General features: G+C 38.3%; 1 protein-coding gene across 1 annotated transcript in view; it reads right to left on the bottom strand.

Moving 5' to 3' along the window:
* The window catches only part of MOGAT1 (monoacylglycerol O-acyltransferase 1), a 35,402-nt gene that overhangs the window by 5,238 nt on the left and 8,607 nt on the right, over positions 1 to 21,557 (bottom strand). The window contains exons 2-5 of the mRNA XM_063088107.1: positions 14,566 to 14,744; positions 14,004 to 14,208; positions 9,932 to 10,106; positions 9,172 to 9,371 (exon numbers count right to left, since the gene is read on the bottom strand). Of these exons, the coding sequence (XP_062944177.1) occupies positions 9,172 to 9,371; positions 9,932 to 10,106; positions 14,004 to 14,208; positions 14,566 to 14,744 (759 nt within the window). The remainder of the gene's footprint in view (positions 1 to 9,171; positions 9,372 to 9,931; positions 10,107 to 14,003; positions 14,209 to 14,565; positions 14,745 to 21,557) is intronic.

The raw sequence follows: 21,557 nt of genomic DNA, 5'->3' as shown, positions 1-21,557 counted from the left end.
GACGTAGCTCTGTGTCCACATCACGAGCATCCCCTCCGGTGCAGTTGACAGCCAGACCACAGTACTCTTTTTATTACTGACTGTGAAATCCTTGAGTCATGTGGCATCCTCTATTCTGACTCTGCTTCTTAATGTCTTTCTAAACAACTAAAAATATACGTATCTTTGCAGCTAAGTATCTATGCTAGAGAAACACTTAATCACAAGGATTCCACTGTTTGTAATAGTGGAAAGCTCAAAAACAACTAAAAATCTTAATAGAAAAATTATTGAATAAACCATGGAACATTCACTCAATGAAATTGTAGGCAGCATTTTTTTTTTTTAAATGAAAGAATACAAATATGTGTACACACACACACATACAGACTTGTAAACTATATTAAGTGGGAAAAAAGTGTGTAAAATAATACAGTAGGATCCCATTCATGAAAAAAATATTTATATTTCTAGATGCATTGCAAGTTTTTAGTGCATGGAACAAAGTCTGAAAAGAGAGACAAACTGATAACAGTTACCTCTGGGGAAGGATGGGGGAACTTTATCTGTATCGTGTGAGTTTTCTACAAATGAGAATGTATTTGTATTTTACCTGTATAAATAAAAATATAAGAATTAACTAAAAACAAATCTGTCAACTTCTATACATATTTTAAAACGTGTTTATATGATAAATCCTCTCTTCATGTGTCAGATTTTTAGAGAATAGAAAAATACACAGAGCTTTTGTGCTCGCACTCGCTGCGCCCCCTGCTGGTCCGATGCCGCTAGTGATGCCAGGGGTTGAAAACGTACGGTATGTTCACTGCCCTGCGGGCAGCAAACTGCTTCTTACTGACCTTTAATTAGCTTGAACATGAGGTCAAGTGCGGCTGTAGGTAATAAATGGAACTCACAGTGGAGGGGGTTTCCTTTGGTTTACCTTGGGTCGTCCCGTGCTACATACAAGGGTCAGATCCACATCACTAACAGAAAGTGTTTAGTTAAGAAAAAACTGAGCAAATGTTAAGTCACAGAGGAGGAAGGAAGTGGTAAGTGACATCAGTATAAGAGGTGAGGGGACACAGAGAAGGGAGTGACACACACACACACACATCCTTACTGCGACATTAACCTCAAATTGCTAAGTATTTAACAAGATACAGCCTCAAGAAGCTCATGTACAGTGTTCTTGGATAGCTTGGATGTCATATTTTTGCACAGCAGACATCAGTCCTATTAACCCAACACAGAGAACTGGAAACATCACCATCTCGCTGTCAGCTGTGATTGGTAATATGGAGTAGCAGAGGCTGACGACCACAGGGGGATGGAACCGGGAGCTGGAGTTCCGTAGAAAGCACTAGCCCAGCCTGGGTCTAGTCCCAGCTCACCTGCAAGCGCACTGAGCAAGTAACTTTCTCTCTGTTCTCAGTTTTCATGTGTAGGATAAAAGAGAACTCGATAATCTGGAAGCTTCCTTCCAGCTCTGAGATTTGTGGTTGTTTTGAGGGAAAAAATTGAGAAATCTACATGCAAATCTACTAGCAAATATGTGGGTTTATAGAAATAGTTTCTGTTTTCTTAGTATCCCAGTGAGAGAGGTCAATGTAACTAATCAAGGTGGCGATGGGGACGAATAAAGAAACAGTGGTCTAAGAAGAAGAGTGTTGTTCCTAGCTTACTTTAATTAGGACTGACACATTCTGAATTAGTGAGTGTTCTTTCCTATGAGCTATCCTACGGCTAATTTCAACCCTGTTCTTTTCTTATTAATTGTTTTATTATATTTCAGAGGCTTCTTCCAGAAAGCTCAAATATGTTCATATAAAGTGAATTTGTCATCATAAGACTTCTCCCTTTAAACTGTGAGATGGGCATAGTCTACTTGGCTTTCTCATTTACTTGTAGAGAAACTGAGGTGCAACAAGTCCTACACCACATACAGCAAAACCCCAGGAAATGAAGATTTAAACCCAGCACTCCCGCTCCTTTATTCCTAAACTAACCCAAAACTGGATTAGAGAGTAAGAAATCTTTCTCAATTGCTTTTTAGGGAGAAAGCCAGGGGTAAGAAAACAAAAACTTGCTCACTGTGATCATACTTTTACTAAAGAACTCAAGGAAGCCCATCTTGCAGAAATGAGATTGAAAACCATCAGACTATTAGCCATGGGAAACAACCACCTATTGAGAGTTCAGTTCCAACAGATCTACCTCAAAGCTAAATTACACCTAGACTGGAAATAAAGCTGCTATTTATCGAAGGCCATTAAATGAGCATTAAATCAGATGTCATTAAATCAAATCTGGGCTCTGGCCAAAAGGTGGTAAAATGAGGACACTGTGGCATCCATGCCCCCTCATGCCTGCCAGATGGCCACGGGACGGCTACTTCACCTTCTGCAGGAGGGCAGATGGAAAGTACAGCTGGTTAGGGCATCAGCTCTGAGCACCCCTGTCTTGCTTCAAATCCCAGCCCTATTGCAACCTACCCCTAAGAGCACTGTTTCGTGGGGCCTCAGTTCACATCAAGGACCCAGTGTGTTATAAATTTTCATCACATTTCAGCTCTTACTTTCATTAGAACTCAAGGTCCTCATCTGCGAGACCAGGATTTAAAACATCTCTGCCATGCCCAGCTCCAGCATTGTGAGGTTCAAAGGAAAAGATCCACCTGGAATTGTTCTGTACCGAGTTACTGCAACTTGGGATATTCAGAAAAGGGGAGCCCTGGAGCTCTAGAAGACCAGAATTCTCTCTCTCTACAAAAAGGAGATTCATTTTTACTACTAAGGAGAAAAAAAAAATATGTTTTCAACATAAGACTAAGTTAGTTGCAAACTGCTGCAAATCTCTCTTTTTACAGTACTAACAGCTGCATCAGACTGCTCTCCTGCCCTGGAAAAATCAACCAACGCCTACATGTGGCAGTCAGGAATCACAGCTTTTGTTCATGTTTCACTGTTTTTAATAGCTGATATGCTCATCTGTTCCATTTTCCAATTCCACCCCACAATATAGAATTTGTTATGCATTTACTGCCCAACACAGCAGTTTTGCTCCAAATTCTGTGGTGCTGCACTGCATTTACATAAGATGAAGAACATGCAGCTTCGTGAGCAAAGAGATCTTTCCCAGTTAAAAAAAAAGTCTCTCTAATAGTCTCACAGAAGAACTACTCTTTCTCAAAATGCTAGAGAGCTGCACACTAGAAATAGCTGCAGGAAACTGTGTGCCCAGGTGAGGTTATGAACAGTGCAGATGAAACCTGAATTCCAATCCAACGTCTGGCTTACGGTGGAGGTTGAAAAGATACCCATGTCAGCGTGTGTGTGCGTGTGTGTGTGTGTGTGTGTGTATGTATGTGCATGTACACACATATACTCAATGTCAGCGTGTGTGTGTGTGTGTTGTATGTGCATGTACACACATATACTCAATGTCAGCGTGTGTGTGTGTGTGTGTGTGTGTGTGTGTGTATGTATGTGCATGTACACACATATACTCAATGAACCTTCACTGAGCACTTAATATGTTGTACTGGGCACTGAGGGGTGGCAGAATATGCCACTTTGGCATAGATTATTTTCAGCTAAGGCACTTAAAAAAACAAACACAGGTGCAAGAAGGGTGCTCTGACCCTCCCCTTTTCTTCCTGAAAGCAGGAGATAAAACTCCTATGTGAAAGATACCCTCCCTATACCAGGAGGAAAGAAACATTCTTATCACCAGAGACGGGCTGTCAAGGCTGACAGAAACCTGTATAACTAGACCTTATATATTCCTTTAGACTCCTCACATATTTTAGTTACTTTTCCACAATTACCTTTCTTTGTTCAACCTAGCATATAAACACTTAGACCTACCCTCTTCTTGGGGATCTTCATTTTTCTATGGGGTTCCTATGTACATGTAAACATCTTTATGCTTTTCTCCTGTTTATCTGACTCATGTCAATTTAATTCTCAGGCCCAGCTGGAGACCTTAAGAGGGTGAGGTTTTGTCTCCCAACAGCACCATGTGAGTCCCCTTAACATTTTTATCTCCTTTAATCCCCACCTTGCAATGAAAACTTAAATTAAGTCCCCTTCCTTTTTGTTTCAGAAAATCGCTTAGCCTGCTTTTTTCCCATCAGGATGTAATAACAACTTGAAACATAATGAACTACTTTTGTCCTCATGTGGTTTCAAGCCAGTTTTATTTAAACAAAGTACAATCCTTTCCCTACCTTTTTTATTAAAAAAAAAAAAACCTACAGTAAAAAACTATATGATCAGCACTTGCCTACTAGACTCATTAGACTCACTAATTTCTAACATTTACATATACATGTATAGGCATATAATTATTGTTCTTATTTTTGTAGGCCCATTTGAAAGTAAGTTGTGGACATCAATAATTCAATCATGTGAATCATCTCTAAATATTTCAGTGTGTTACCTAAGAGCAAGAACAGTGTCCTGCATAACACCATTATCATACGCAAGAAACAACCTCTACACTATATTATTTTGTCCTTAATCCACATTCAAATTTTATCAATTGTCTCAGTAATATTGGATATAGTTGCTTCTCTCCAATCCATGACAGCTGTTGTGTGTCTCTGAGCACCCTCTCCTTTTTGCATTTCATGACATTGATGTCTGTAAAGAGCCCAGGCCAGTTGTTTCATACAATGTCCCACGATCTGGATTTGTTGCATTATTTCCTCATCATTTGATTCAGATTGACATTGTGGCAGGAATACTTACACAGGGAAATCGAAACACATCTGAAAGCTCTCAACAAGCTGGTAAGGAGGCCTTCAGCTCTGTACACCAACTGCATTTGCCTAGAACCTGGAGTTTACACAGTGCTTTCCCATGTATCCTGACATTTAATCTCCACAATGACCCTGAGCCGAAGACAGGACAATTATACTTCTCTCCTCTTTAATAGTTGTAAAAGCTGAGGCTCAGAGAAGGTAAATGTAACATTCAGAGTCACTCAGTCAGACCTCAAACCCACACCACAACTCTCTGTATATCCAGCTGGTGCATAATAAGTGCTTTCCTAATGCCAGTATCAATCTGTATGTGGCTGAGTGTTCACCATAGGCTGTCATGGTAGGCCTACTCATGGAAAAAAACAACTTCTTAATGACATTGTTTGTATCTTCTCAATGTTGCCATAAGAATAAAAATGAAATAAAAGCTTCTTTCACATCCGTAATTCAGAAGATAAACTCAGGAGTTAATAGAAACTCCACAAGAGCCTCATGGCTAGAAGATGTAGGATTGGAGCCCTCTCTGTGCTACATGCAAATATAGCTGATAAGCCTGTCTGGGTATCCATAACTCAAATGATCTAACATTGGGAGGAAGGAAAGCTCTTCTTTATGGAAAAATGCCAATTAATAAATATAGTAAGAATGCCAGAGTTAGAAAATCACCAGTTTGTAACCATGACTATAATCATTGATTTAAGCAAGAATTACCAATGGTTATGAAAACCATTAAGTAAAAGTTAACGAGGGGCAGAATAATTACACATCCCTGATTATACTACTCCCAGGTTTCTTGTTAATAATAAAGACAAAAAGTGTTTTCCTTCTAGTACAGAAACCTGGCAAACACCTTGCCCAAATGATCAAAGTTAATATTACCAAAAATGAAACAAACTGACATCCTGTGCCTCTGACTTGATGCACTGAGAAGGACACAATACCATTCTGTGCAACTGTTGCCAAATATACGAAACCAGAATGTAGTCAACATGAAACACAACAACTCAAGTCCAGGAATGTTCTACAAAACAATTGGCTTATACTGTTCAAAACTGCTCATCCACAAAGACAAAGAAAGGTTGAAAACTATTCCAGCCCAAAGGAGGTTAAAGAGATGTGAAAATTAAATGTAATATATGATCCTACTCAGGGAAAAAATATCATCTCCCCCAACGTCTCCCCTCCCCCCCCAAACCCACACAGCTAACAAGGAAATTATGGGGACAATTGGAGAAATTTGAATATAAACTGTACACCATTTAACAGTTCTTTATCAATGTTAATTTTCCTGAATCATACTGACATAATGGAAGAAAATGGCTTGGTTCTTCAAAGATATACCTAAAAGTAATTAGGAGCAAACGGTCATGACATCTGCACTTACTCAAATGGTTCCATGATAACAATAATAGAAGGTATATTTATCACATAGTGAGAGAAAGATAAAAGCTGCAGCAAAAGGTTAACAACTGGGTCCAGGAGAAAGGTACATAGACATTAATTTGACTATACATGAAACTTTTCTGAATGTTGGAAATTTTTCAAAATAAAATTTAAAAAACAAACTCAACACATACTAAGATACATGAAATTTCCTCTCTGAAAGAGGAAGTTTCCTTTGGATCTTCTTGTCCAAACATGCAACTTCGCATCACACCTCCTGTACTGCCTCTAATATTTGAACTTACTGATGAATCTTAAAATATCTAATGCGTACTTGTTAGATTTCTAAAAACTTAAGAATACCATCAGACAGGCATAATGAAAGACATACCCAAGAAACAACCTCTCTACTATATTATTTTGTCCTTAATCTGTCCTTAACTGAGCTCCTACTCTGTGGGTTCTGGGAATATGGGGAAAACAAACCAGATGAAATCCCTGCCCTCATGGGTCTCTGTAACACAGAAACAGAGCAATGTTCCTTCAAGGAACTGCGATTCTTTACACATTTTTCTGAAAGTCTAAACTTATTTCAATTGTGTCTTCTGGTTGTCATGATGGTAGTGACATTTAAAACAAATTTTCTCCATTACTATGTAATGAAATACTGCATATGTGAATATTTAATTGCATTTTGATAAAGTGATAACATCCACAAAATATGTATATTACATGCTCTTTGTGAAATGTGTGAAGAAAATATATAGTAGCTTCTTTTATATTATGCCCATTGAAAATGCCCCTCAGCAAGGAGAAAAGGGGATTTTTGATAGAGTGTGCAGAGAAACCTGATGGTTGAGCAAGATACGGTGTAAGAAAAATGCAGGGAGGGTGGCTGTGACCTGAATATGGCAATTTGGATTTAGCGAGAATACATTTTTAAGGGGAATTAATTAATAGAACATTAACAGACAAAATCGTTATAGTCTTAGTGAAAATCAGTAAAACTGAAATGAATGTTATGGTTGAGGTCACCAGCAAAGAGTGATCTGAAAGACGTGTGGGGAAACTATAGGATGGGGAACTGGGATTCTCTGGACACTTGTGAGTAAGACAATTATAGCTAAAGTGATGATTTAGGATGAGTCTGACTAATATTTATTGAGTTCTTATGATGTGAAGTAGAGATTATTTAAGTCAATAAACTCTTCATTAAGTAGATGCGGGAACAGAGGGGGCACAAAATAACTTGCTGCTCTGAGTTGCTGCCTGAATCCTGCCTGGGGACGGACAGGGAGAATTCGTGTCAGGGAGTTCTCAAAGAAACCACTCTGGGTTTTAAGTGCCTTGATTTAAAATAGAAATGAACACAGTTCAGAACACTATTTCAATATCAAATTGTGCTTTATTCTCTGTGGAATTTGATTGATGCATAGCTCTATTTTTGTTTATAGAATTGTAAATATTCTGTCCTCCACTTTCGTTATTTCAAGCAAGTAAAAATCTTTAAATACACATAGTCTTGAGGGTCTGGTGCATACAAATTGGGCTATTCTAAATCATCTGACTCCCACTCTCCTACCCTAAGATCAAGACAGCTGTGAGTCTTCATGAAATGTTCACATTCTTAGCTTGATTTTTAAGAAGTTTTCAGATAATAATGGGATACTGAGGATACTAGACTAGTAATGGCAATGGTTTGGGAGGTACGTTGAGTGATGGACGAATGCAATTCTCCCTTATTCTGAATCTTTAACAGAAGCACATTGGGAAGGCAAGAGTGAAAACAAGTCCTATAGTTCTCCAGTCCTGACAACTAACTCAGGCTCAGTAACTCCACTGACCCTTGGCCAACCAGCTCTTTGTCAGTAGAGGTATGACTAGGCTATATCAAGTGGGAAGCCACTTTAAAGTGCTAACCCAACCAGGTGATAACTATAATCACTTAATTCAACAGAATGTATTTGCTTTTACCTTCCTTCATCTGAGCATATGGGCTATATTTAAATAAACTTTTAGCTCCTAAAATCATGCCTTACAATTTTCTCTATATCCCTCCCAAGACCAACAATAATACTTTGTACATAAGTCATCAAAAATGTTTAATTGAAGTTATGGCAAAGAAATGTAGTCAGCTTATCTTGAAAAATACAATTGCAAACTTAAACTTATCTCAGTATTCCTGTTATACTAACTAATCAACAGTCTGTTAACATTCCATTTGAGTTAAATACAGCCTTTAAAAATAACATCATATGACTGCATGTGAAATCCAAAGCTCTTATAAACTGACAATAGTAAAATACTATTGAGGCAAAACAGACTTAGAAAAATATATGACTATATTTGAGCTTCAGTTTATGGACTACCATAGTGAAAATATTACTATGTTTCACGCAAAGAATATAGTTTTGGCTAATTCTGCTATTAGCACCTGGCTCAGTACTTTCTCATTCTCGCCTCTCTAGTCCCCTTCTAACTGGAGGAGCTTGCTTTGCTCCTCCGTCCTTTTATCAACAGGGTCTTCACCTCTTCCCCCATGTCAATTCTCCCAAACATGCAACTTTTAAAAATAAAATCAGTTTATATTAGAATACATATAAATATAGCTAGTTGCAAGAAAAATGCTTTTGCTGTAGAAAATGATGCCTGTGTAACCTGAACTTGATAAAGACATTGTACAGAAATTACATCATTAATAGACTCTGATATAACATGTTCATCAAAGAATTTCTGTTACAATCAGCTGGTATAGAGAAATAGATTCATTATAAAGTATTAGAAACTTTATTTCTAAAATTACATTCTACCTGTAGTTCAATAGCAATATTCTTGAAAGTAATCAATTCCCATTCAAATGGAAATTGTAGTCCTTTCATAAATGAAAGGTCTACTGTAAATGAAGTTCAAATAACACCTACAGGATTATTATTTTAGGAAGTTCTTACTCACAGCCACTTTTCTTGGGATTAGCACCTCAGTCGATAACAATAAACACTGCTTAAAGTCAGATAATAATTGCACTCATTTTATATACATACCAACAGTGTGGATAGGTTTCCTATAGGGTATTAGGCCAAAATTGTACTGAAAAACTCCTCTGGCATGAAACAATGGCAAAGCAAACCCCATGATCTTCTGCAGTTTCTCTTGGACAGCTCGAAGCCATGAACCTTCAGGATTGTTAATTTGTTTAAACAGTTCATTTTCACCAAAAGAAAACACTGGGACCAAGTAGGCACTGCAAATAACAAAGGGGAGGAATACAATTTTAAATGAAAAGTATTTCAATAACTTATTCTGTCCAGCTGACTTCTGCAACAGATTCCTAAAAATTCTTAAATAGGCCCCCTCTTCCCTCTAGTGCTAACATCATGTTCCATACATTGAAACTGCCTTATATTGAAATCCTTTGGGGGAAGTTCTTCAGCAGCCTACACATTGATGGAATCTTGTTCTACAGGAAATCAAGGTTCCAGGAAGCTTCTTTTTCACCCGCAGCTTTGGCCATTGTTTGTTCGTTCATTGGCTGGAAATTTACTCTGTGTATATAAAATTTTGGATTTTGTTGTTTTAGTTATTGTTTTGCTTTTAAGGTTAAATTTAATTGAGGGATGTCATTGGCATTGAGCTACCGTAGCTGAAAGGTCACATTTCATTCCTCAAGAACACCCATACCTGCTTGCATCGTAAGATCAATTTGGAGGCTTTCAGGGGTAGGAGAATCATTGGACTTCTTTACGTTCATTTAATAATGTCTTAACTTTCAGGACTCAGTTGCTTAAACAAAAAGCCACTTACCCGTGGGTCAAAGCAATTTTAACAAATCCCTTCCGCTGGCGGATGAACACAGTGAATTTTCCAGGATGAGCATCCAGAGATTCTTCTGCGCCCCCAAGGACAATGACTGAAATGTTTCCACCTCCCTCCTTGCTCAGCACATAGGACACACTTTTCTTGGAAACTGAAACTGGCCCTTAGTGAATAAAACAAAAAATATAATCAATTATCCTTTTTTAAAAAATGAAAAACTTGATTATAATACTGTATGGAGACAGTGAACATTTAACAAAACTTTCTACACTGCTCACCTTTGGAGCACTTTGCAGGTATGTAATTTTTTTGTAGCCAAATCTTTGTAATGTATTCTATTAATAAGATCAAATATTTTGGCAGGTGATGGGTTAGGACTTTAAAATGTCACCTGATCATTATTAGGTCTACTGCTTGTTTGGGGAGGTTGGGCACTGCCCAGCTCTACTGGACTCCATTCACATTGCATTCAAAGTAAAAGGTGCCCCCCCTGGAATTGTTCAGTGCATAACCTGCACACCTTGCGGTGGCCTTGATCAATACCTTAGCAGATCCTTGCTCAGAAGCAAAAAGAATATCCTCCGAAAGGTTGCGGAGGACCTTCTGAACACATAAAGGTCCGTCTTCAGATATTCTATATGTATCATCATTTTCCAAACCTGGATTTATAATGTAAATAGTTTTAAACATTCAGACATTTGACAAATAACCTAGATCACTTGTCAGATCTCTACAAACTTCCAAAATATGTAGTCTTAACTTTGGTCAACTGTCTAGTTAAGATAGTTACATAATTGTTCAATCTATATATCAGGATTTTCCATGTAAAAACCACTTTAAAGATTCCTTTTCAGATTTTAAATGTACTGTGGACTCTTGGAGGAAAATATGGAAAAGAATAAAGATGAAAATACAAACCATTCATAACCCACATTTCAGAGGTAATCACTTTTTAATGTCTTCTGTTTCCTTCCATTCTGAGTTTTAGCCATTTTTTTTAGTCAAAACAATGTATTAGACAGACTTTATAGACATAGCACACCTCATCCCTTGAAGGAAATGATATGCTAATTTTACTGTGGGTTCCTATTACTTGGGAATATGAAATTATGCCAGGATTCTGAATGGCCAACTACTCTCTTACGAGAACACACAGAGGGGAGAGAACCTGAGCCTGCCCGGACGGGTGTGACCTTTCACTGAGTTCAAGGTGTGCCATTCTGCCCTGCATGACCTGAATGAGGAGTAAAGCCATCTCTTCCACTAGAAAGAGGGCCTCTTGGATTTCTAGACCATTAGCTCTCTCAACTTGCTTCCGGCCACTTCTCAGTTCCTCCTCAGGCTCCCTGTCTTTAGGCCCCCCTTAAATGCTGCTATTTCTTAGGGCTCCTTTATTACCTCGCTGTCTTCTAACCTCAACTGCAGCATGGATTCAACTACCACTCATGTGTGCTGAGTTCTCCCAAATCTATCTCCCGGAAGATCTTCTCTACAGCTTTGAGGCCCACATCTCCAAGGCCCAATGGACATCTCTACTTCAATAGTTCAAAGACACCTCAAACTTTATGTCCCCAAACCCAATGCTTTAAATTCTCCCTCAAAGTAGTTCCTCTTCCAGCATTGTCTATCAGGGTGAATAGGACCAACCATCATCTGACCCAAGTCAGAAACATAGCTTCTCTAATATGTATCCCCTCTCTAAGACACTGCATTGACTGGTCACTCATACATTCATCCAAAAGCATTTATTGATTACCGGTTACAAGGCAGGCATTGTGCTATGTGCTGATAATAATGACAAAATACAGTTGCTGTCTTTATGAGGCTAAATCAATCACTAAGTCTTATTGACTCTATCAAAGATTTTTCATATGGGTCTCCTCTTCGTATTTCCACTGTCACAGTCACTGTGCTAGTTTAGCCCTTATCACCTCTCCCTTGATCACTGCAACAGGCTCTTTCTATCCTCATAGTCAATGATCTAATATGCAAAATGATCTAAAATGAAAAATCCAATCAAATCCCTTTTTTGCTCAAAATCCCTCCCAAGTTCCCCATGACCTACTTACAAGATAAAATCTAAAATCTAAAATCTGTGTGGTATATAAGGCTGTTGTGATCTGATCCTTGCTACCTGCCCAGTCTTAACGGGTAGACAGAAAGGAACACGAGCCTTAAAACACAGAGTCTGCTCTAGTTGACACCTGGAGAATACACCAAAATGGGCCACGAGGAATGGGTTGGAGATGGAATATAAAAGGACTTGTAGCTATAAAAACCTTTTGGGTAAAAGAAAAACAGGCACCTGTCAGCAAAACAGGCACCTGAAACCCTAGTATTTCCTTACTATGTGAGGTATGGCACACATATCTGTCAGTCTTTCACATCCAGAGGGACAGGCACCAAGGCAGGTGCAGAATGGAGGGGCAGCCTTGGATTAGGGACTGTCCTAGGAATCTCAATACCTGAGAGGTATTGAGAACTCTCTAGTGTTAGAGACAAGGACAGCCTAAACCTCCACTGGCTACAAGTTTTGATATTCTTGTTTAGGTTTTAGGACATTGAAGTTTATAAAAAAGGAAGATTTCATGATGTCATAAGCCAGGGATGGCAGATAGATTTAATCTCAAATGGCAGCTCTAGTCAATGGTAGTGGCTGCGGGGTACTCTATGGAGAAAGACTCTAAGACTGACTATTTGTGTCTGACATGGCTACGGAGAGGGGCCTACCCACATCTCTTGTGCCATGAATTTACCACATCTGTTCTTAACTACACTATGCAAACTCACCTGTGGCTATACTTTGAATCAGCAAACAGTGTACTGTAAATATATTTTTATGCTTTTTTGAAATTTTTTAAATTTCCCTTTAATTTATGTCCTTTTGGAAAACTCTAACCCAATGTCCAGAGAACAAGGAAGAGAAGGGATTTTTTTTCTCTCTTTGGTAGTTTGGGGGGTTGACACCAGATCTTTTGGTAGTTTGGAGGTTTAGGGCGCCCTCTGGTGGGCCCTCTAGCTCAGGCCGGACTGAATTATGTTTATAGGACCATAAACAGAAACAGAACCTGAAAACCCAGCCAAGGATCCAGATCCTTCGGTGCTTAGTGATTTCCTAACACGTATATAATGACAGTAGAGACTTGAGAAATTAATAGGAAGTAATGAAAACTGGGAGATCATGGAAAATACTATCCCTGAATATGCCACTTGTTGATCCTGACATCACGATTTTTCAAAGAGACTATCCACTTTTCTTTATATCCAAGAAATACAAAGACAATAATAATTAACCTAATTAATCTATACAATTATCATAAATATAAAGCATTTTGTAAGTTAGTATAGTTAATGGTTAATCAATAAGTTGGTCAAGCTGGAAAACCAAACAAATTGAGCCTCTTAAGTTGCAATAAGAGCTATTAACACAAGCTTTGCCTCCTGAACACATTTATATTGTGACTTTATGGAATTTCAGATTAATTTTATTCTCAGAATTGATAGAATTATGGTTTCACTAATCAAAGAGTTTTCCACTGGTTCAGAGTAGCAGAGTAGGATGGACATTTATTTCTGAACTAAGTTACATTCACTCTTGGAAGAAAAAGACAGCAAGTTGACTATGTTTAGTTATAGCACTGCCATTTCTTCAAGACACAATGGGAGACATTTTTAATTTTGAGTATGTATAAAAGCATATTTATGATTTATTGTTTATTTGATCTATAATTAGGTCTTCCACATTTGGGTATACAAAATGCATCCATTAATGTATTCTTTTACTGGGTTACTATTTATTGAATATTCCTCTGTTTCAGGCACCATGATAGATACTTGGGAGAGGACAGAAAAAAAGACACATGTCTTCTATGTCTTCCTAGCATTTGCAGTCTAGTGGGAGAGGCAAAAATCATCCAGACAGCTTATAAAGTGCCAAATAGGGAGAAGGACATAGGGTTTTACTCTAAGAGACTGTAAACCGAAATAGGGTAAGGAGAGAACGTTCTGTGTGCCCTCCTACCCCAGAGCAAGGTGAAAATAGTGATCTGCCCTCACTTACCACTACTCATCAGATATTCTCTGAAGAGAGGACACCGGAACCAAAATGGGAGTACGTGGAGATAGGCAGTAAATCCGGGAAACAGCTCCTTGAAGTCAGAATGATCGGTACAAAAATTTCCAAAGGCTCCAGCCACGAGTACTCCATGAGGATGAAACCCAAATATATAGTTGTGACTTGCATCCAAATCCTGAGTTTTGATGATCTACAGCACATTCATATTGAGATTAAAAAAAAAAAAAATCCCTTATTAGTTTGCAGTGAGAAACAAAAGGACTCATGGTTAATTCTTATGTTAAGAGGAGATACACAACAAGACTTGTTTTAGTTCCCTGTTTTGGAGCTGTTTCCAAATTTCTAAACTATCTTCTGAGCCCAGGTCCCTTCACACACAGCCTTCCAGATTCTGTCAGTTCCACTTAGGGTTCACTTAGTAACTTGGCTAAATTGCACACTTTCTTTCTTTCAAAAGGAAAAAGCTTGAGATATATATATGTCACGAAAACAAATTTCCACTCTTCTCCCAACTCAAAATAATATTTTATAAAGCAATTCTACTCACATGGATTGGAAAATAGTCCTTAAAGTACCTCCAAACAGTCCAATTTCTGACCCAGTTGGATCTCCTGCCTCCTTGCTCTGGGGTACTCCAGTCAAAGTAAAGCCATGTCAAATAGGGGATGTAAAGGAACCAGTAGTTGTGTAAGATCAGTATCACAATGATTCCAATGCACACCTGCGCTGTAAGAAAGGGAAAAGCCTCATGGAATCAGGGTCTGTTAGTATCAGCTCACTGTACTGTGCAATCATTGGCCCATGTGAGGGGTATTTAATACATACAAGGTATATTAAACTGATCCTTGGTTCAGGTGAGGTACAATAACAAAACAGTAATGATATAGGGTTATTTAACCTTTGTTGAATGTTGACTGTATGCCAAACATTGTATCGTGTACTCTTGCCTGGATATTTTCCTTTAATCTCCATATAACCACAATACCAATAATGTAGCAATAGTACTCTTAACATCTTTTCTATGGAGGAGAAAACTAAGGCTTAGAGAGAAGTTAAGGGAGTTGCCCAAGTCATACAGCATATAAGTGGTTGATCTATCTGAATTTAAAGTCTGCCCCCCTAGCCATGGCCCTACATGGCCTCCCTGACATGATATATGCAGGAATCATCACTGACAAAAGGGACGTGGAGGATTTCCTACTACAGGAAATCCTATCTCCCTACCTTGACTGAACAGCCATTATTCACGTGCCAATGAAGAGAGCACAGTCCAGCCCCAAACTTCATTTTCAGGAACTCTCTTGTCAGAGACAGAAATATCATAGGAGGGACTCTTTAGATCTTACCATACAGCACTTCTTGAAACATTTTATGAGAGCGCAATCCTAATTGTTCAAACACCTAATAACATGGCTTCAAAACACATGGGGCAAAAACTGACAAAACCTGACCTGGGTAGTAGAGATAAAATGTTCATCTTTGAGTAACACATTAAGCTAAGTTACACATTTTTTTAATGTCTGTGTTATGTATTGCAGTAAAAAATATTTACAGAAGAGAAATATATCAATAAGAAAAACAGAACATACATAAAGACATAAGGCCTGGCACACAGTCAGTGTTCACTAAATGCCAGCTATTACTCTTACTGTAAGGAGAGCCGTTGCTGCTTTCTCCTACAATGCACGGCAGTCTCCAATCTAGGGCTCACTTCAGTCCCCAAACTCGTACCTACTCCCTATGAACTTTGTTAAAAAGAGCTGTTCTCAAATAATCCATCAATGTATCCAAATAATAGTGCCTTGATCTGTTATTGAGATATATACGTATGTATCTGATATATATATACACACACACATATTTATTTGGCCAAAAACAGAACACTTATATTTCTTGACACATGTAAATCCATAAATTTTCCAGTATGAATTTAATCAAAACATATCATTGAACCTAGGCAGGGGACTGACTTGCTGCTCTCTCCAAGGATGGTTCAAGGTTAACAGAGTGGGTGAAAGGTTAAGGAGGCATGTGTCCCCCATGCCTCTGTGGATATCCTATTGCATTGTGGAACTGCCAGGAAGTTCCCATGAGGCCAAAAGCAAGGCCAAAAGAGTGCCCTGTGCCCTCATTCCTACCAGGATCATACGATTTTGCTTCACCTGTTCCCTCTCTTCAGATCTGAGTGCTGACAATTTAACACCGCTGGTTACTTTTCTGTTTATTTTAGTAAGATGTGCAAAAATTTTACAAGAACCGTACATAGGTCTCATTGCTCTTCACTCAAAGCTAGATCAGACGAGCTAAGGGAAAGTAGGGAAGGGGAAGAGCAGTGACTGAGTGGGGACCATCCCCTTTACTTTATATAGGCAATCTCATTTTACAGCCCTCAAGGTACACATTGCTGTCCCCATTTCACAGTTGTGGAAACTGAGGCTCAGGGAGTTTATGTGTCCAAATGATTTGAATCCGGATCTGCCTAATCCCTAAACCCATGTACTTTTCTCACAAAAATCATACTACCCACCAGTACACTGGTAACAGTACACTGTTATTACAGTGTTACTGTAATAACACTGTGCACTTAAATGTTGCATTAGTCTGTTTCCATTGCTTATAACAAAATACTTGGAACTGGGTAATTTATAAAGAAAATGAAATTTGTTGCTTACAGTTTCTGAGGCTGGGAAGTCCAAGGTTCATCTGGTGGTGGCAACAGTGATGCAGGGGTCTCACATTGCAAGATGGTCAAGCAGAGAGAGCAAGAGAGAGAGGAAGACTCTCCTCTTCTTTTAAAGCCCTCAGAACCATGCCCCTCACCACCATTTTTAATCAATTCACTACTGCATGGTCCTACAATCCAATCACCTCTTCAAGGCTCCACCTTTCAATTACCATAATAGGATTTCCCACCCTATCAACAGTCTCAGTGGGAGCTAAGTTTCTAATACATGAAACTTGGGGGACACAATTCAAGTTTCAATGAGTTTGGGGGGACATAATTCAATCCACTACAAACGTATTTATTACAAGTGCATGAGCAGATTCTGAAGCATAAAGAATCAGGCACATGGGAGGTTCTGTTTTCCTTACTACAAAGATGGAGAAAGTGTAGACCAAAAGCAAATTGACTTAATTTCAAACACAGAGTTAGCCAAGAGTAGATCCAGAAATAAAGTCTCCCAACATCCAATCCAATGTTGTGCTAACCCAGCCACACATACTTTAGTTGAATACACATCACATATCTCTTTAATGTTCATTCTATGTTTTGCATGTATAATAGTTAAGACGTGGATCTGGAACTAGACTGCATATGTGGGAATTTGCCATTGACTAGCTGCCTGACCTGGGGCAAGTTCTTTTACCTCTTCAGCCTCAATTTCTACACCTGTGAAGTAGGCTAATAACAGCATCTGTCTCCAAAAGGTGCTGAGGGCATAAACGACATAAGGATACACAGTGCACCTGGCACAGAGCTAGTGCTCAACAAATGTGAGCCATTGTTATAATTATTTTGTTTGCTATTATACATTTGGAGAATGCAAAAAGTAGAAGTAGGCAGAATATCAGCCATATTCCTGTCACTCAAAAAAACACTTCTGTTAAATTTTTCCTTTTGACTTTTTTCCCCTATGAACAAGTTATACTTCTTTAACATGGCAGATGACACATTTTCTTTAATTCTATCACTTATGATTATCTCTCATGAGCTGTTTGGTATTATAAATCTGGTATTATAACCTCTTCATAATGTTATTTTTAATGACTAACCAACACTCTATTGTTTGTCAGTGCTAAAACAACCATTTGGGCATCTAATAATTTTTCTCTATAAGTGTACTCCTGCATAAAGTTTACCCACATTTTGATTTTACTTCCACAGGACAATAAGTAAAATACTGATTACTAAGTAGAAATATCTTTGTCACTTGATAACACTTGGGTACTTTGCTATCCAAAGAAGTTGTTCTAATTTAAATTCCCACTCTACACACTTCATATATCCTTTCATATTTCATAGTATAAACAGTACCAAAATAAGTATAAACAGTACCAAAGAAGTTTTTTTATCCCTCAATTCTAAATTGGATTGAAAGAAGAAAACATTATAAAAATGAAGTGACTAGATAAGCTTTATATTTTATTTTTATCTCATTAAGCAATCCAAGGTAATGTGATTCTTCTAAGTTGGATGCCAAAGGGAAGAAGAACATGCAATACCTTGTGCAGCTCTCAAAACCGATACTGAGAACCTGTTGCAGAGGTTCTCAATAACAAGAAAAGCTGGAGACCATTAGGGAAATCTGAATATGAGCCATATATTAAATAAGACTATTGTATCAGTGAAAAATGTCTTGGCTATGATAATAGGATTTGATTACGTAGAAAATCCTCGTTTTCAGAAGACACATGCTGCAGTATTTAGGGATGAAGTATCATGATGTTTACAACTCAATTTCTTACTTTCAAGTGGTTCAACAGCAACAATAATAAATGTGTACGTTTGTGTGGAGAGAGAGAGGTAGAGACAAAGCAAATGTGACAAAATGCTAAAAGGCTGTTGATCTAGATAAAAAGCAATGTGTTTTACTTTTATTATTTTTATTCTTATTTTAATGTGGTAAGAGCACTTAACATGCAATCACCCCCCTTGACAAAGTTTAAGTGTACATTACAGTATTGTTAATTGTAGGGAACATGTCTGTGATATAATAAGAAATATATATTTGGTCTCTGCCCCCGGTTCCTGGCACAGAGCTCCTGAAATGATTGTAGTTTCCTAAGCAGTAGTGGTGCTAGGTACATATTTAGTTCTAATATTTGGTCTTTAACTCTGATTTCTGACACAGAGCTCCTAATCCCTTGAGATTTTCTGGGTGATAGGAGCATCTTTTGTTCTAATGAGGTGATTCTTGGTAGCTCCTGGATGGTGGAGTTGTCAAAAAAGCCAAGCCATTATTACAAGCTTGGAACCTTCAGTCCCAGCCCCCAACCTCCAGGGAGGGGACAGGGGTTGGAAATTAAGTTAACAATTGATCATGTCTATGTGATGAAGTCTCCATAAAAATCCAAATTCTGGGTTGGCGAACACACCCTCATACTGAGAGGTTGGTGCATCCCAACTCCACAGGGCCAGAAGCTCCTGCACCTAAGAACCTTCCAGACCTCCTCCTACGTACCTGTTCATCTGGCTGTTCATCTGTATCCTTTATCATATCCTTTATAGTAAACTGGTAAAAGTGTTTCCCTGAGTTCTGTGAGCCATCATAGCGAATGACCGAGCCTGAGGAGGAGGCTGTAGAAACCCCTGATTTGTAGCCAGTCAGTCTGAAGCTGAGGCAACCCTGTGGTTGCCTCACTGAGCCCTTACCTTGTAGCATCTAATGCTAACTCCAGGTAGGGAGTGTCAGAATTGGATTGTAGGATACCCAATTGGTGTCCAGAGAGTTGGAGAAAGGATTGTTGTGAGGAAAAACCCTAACTGGTCACAGAAGCGTTGAGTGTAAGTATAAAGGAAAACACTGTTTTTCCTGTCTCACAATGTATACAGCAGATCTCTAGAACTTGCTCATCTTGAAACTTAATACTCCTTGATTAGCAAACCCCATGTCTCCCTGCCCCCATTCCCTGGCAACTACCATTTCACTCTCTGCTTGAGAATTTGACTATTTTACATACTTCATATAAGTTGAATCATGCACTATTTGGTCTTCTGTGACTGGCTTATTTCGTTTGGCCTAATGTCCATAAGATTCATCCATGCTGTTGCATATTGCAGAATTTTATTCTTTTTTAAAGCTTAATAATATTCCATTGTATATAAATGATATTTTCTTTATCCATTCATCCATCAATGAACCTTTATGTTGTTTCCACATCTAAGCTATTGTGAATAGGGCTGCAATGAATGTGATAGTGCTAATATCTCTTTGTGATCCTAACTTCAGTTCTTTTGGATATTTATTAAACTATATTTTCAGTACACCTATAGACTTGAAATTTCCCAAAATTAAAAGATGTGGGAAAATGTATGAATCACACACATAACTGATAATAATACATAGCAAGTTAAACACTGCTGCCTGGCTAGGAATAAGTTGGAAGCTCATAGAGAGACCTACATTTGCAAGAACGTCTCATACACGTAGAGGAAATGACTGATGACTGAGGCACTGCCCTACTTTCAGCTTCAAAGCTGCCTTTGGGTAATAACACTAGCTTTATAAAAGAGAAGTGTTCTGGCGAAATCAGGGACATAAGTGTCATTTTTCTGTGAACTGAAGACTTTTGGTAAGGAGTGGTAGGCCAGGTTTATGGCTTTTGGAGGGACCTTTGGTGCTTACCTGGACAATTCCCATCTCTGCAGCTCTTTAAGATTTTCCCTTGCTGTCTCCACCTTGCTGACTCCAGTGCACTCACCTGGATATTTCCAATAAGTAAAACTGTGCTGAACAGGAAACTACAAATGAAAATGCACTGTACAGTGTCTGACACATGGTAAATGCTCCATCAATGTCAGCAGAATCTAAAAAGTAAATGAATCCTAATAATGCACTTAGTGCATAGTTACTTCTTTGGCCAAAGACCTGATGTACATAAACTGATAAATTCCTTTAAGTTCTAGGTTTTTGTTTCCCTATTTTATTAGTTTTTCAAAATTTAAGATAGGTGGCAGAAAGTCAGTAAGAATACAGTTGAACTCATTAATGCCATCAATCAACTGGATATAATTGACATCTACAGACTACTTCCTCCAGCAATAGCAGAACACACTTTCTTCTCAAGCACACGTGGAACATTCACCAAGATAGATCACATTCTGGGACATAAAACACACCTTCACAAATTTAAAAATAAAAATCATACAATGTCTGCTCTCAGACTATGAGGAAATTAAATTAGAAATCAATAACAGAAAGATAACTGGAAAATCCCAGAATAAGTGGAGATTAAACAATACACTTTTTAAAAAAATTTTATTTTATTTTATTTTTTTTGGTGACCAGTAAGGGGATCGTAACCCTTGGCTTGGTGTCGCCCTCACCGTGCTCAGCCAGTGAGCGCACCAGCCATCCCTATATAGGATCCAAACCCACGGCCTCGGCGCTCCCAGAGCCGCTGCACTCCCAGCGCCATGCTCTCCTGAGTGAGCCACGGGTTCGGCCCTAAACAATACACTTCTAAATCACATATGGATCAAAGAAGAAATCTTGAGAGAAATTAAAAATATTTTAAGCTAAGTGAAAATGAAAATGCAATTTATCAAAATTTGTGGGACGAAGTGAAAGCAGTGCTTGGAGGAAATTATAGCACTGAATGCATATATTAGGAAAAATAACCTAAAATCAGCAATCTAAGCTTCCATCTTAGGAAACCATAAAAAAGCAAATTAAATCCACAGTAAGGAGAAGAAAGAGAAAATAAAAATTATAGCAGAAATCAATTAAATTGAGAACAGAAAATCAATAGAATAAAATCAATAAAACCAAAAGCTCATTCTTTTGAAAAGATCAATAAAACCAATAAGCCTCTAGC

The sequence above is a fragment of the Cynocephalus volans genome, chromosome 1, assembly GCF_027409185.1.
Source record: "Cynocephalus volans isolate mCynVol1 chromosome 1, mCynVol1.pri, whole genome shotgun sequence".
Lineage (NCBI taxonomy): Eukaryota > Metazoa > Chordata > Mammalia > Dermoptera > Cynocephalidae > Cynocephalus > Cynocephalus volans.
Note: the sequence above shows the minus strand (reverse complement) of the source record. Positions and strands in the feature narration are given on the sequence as shown.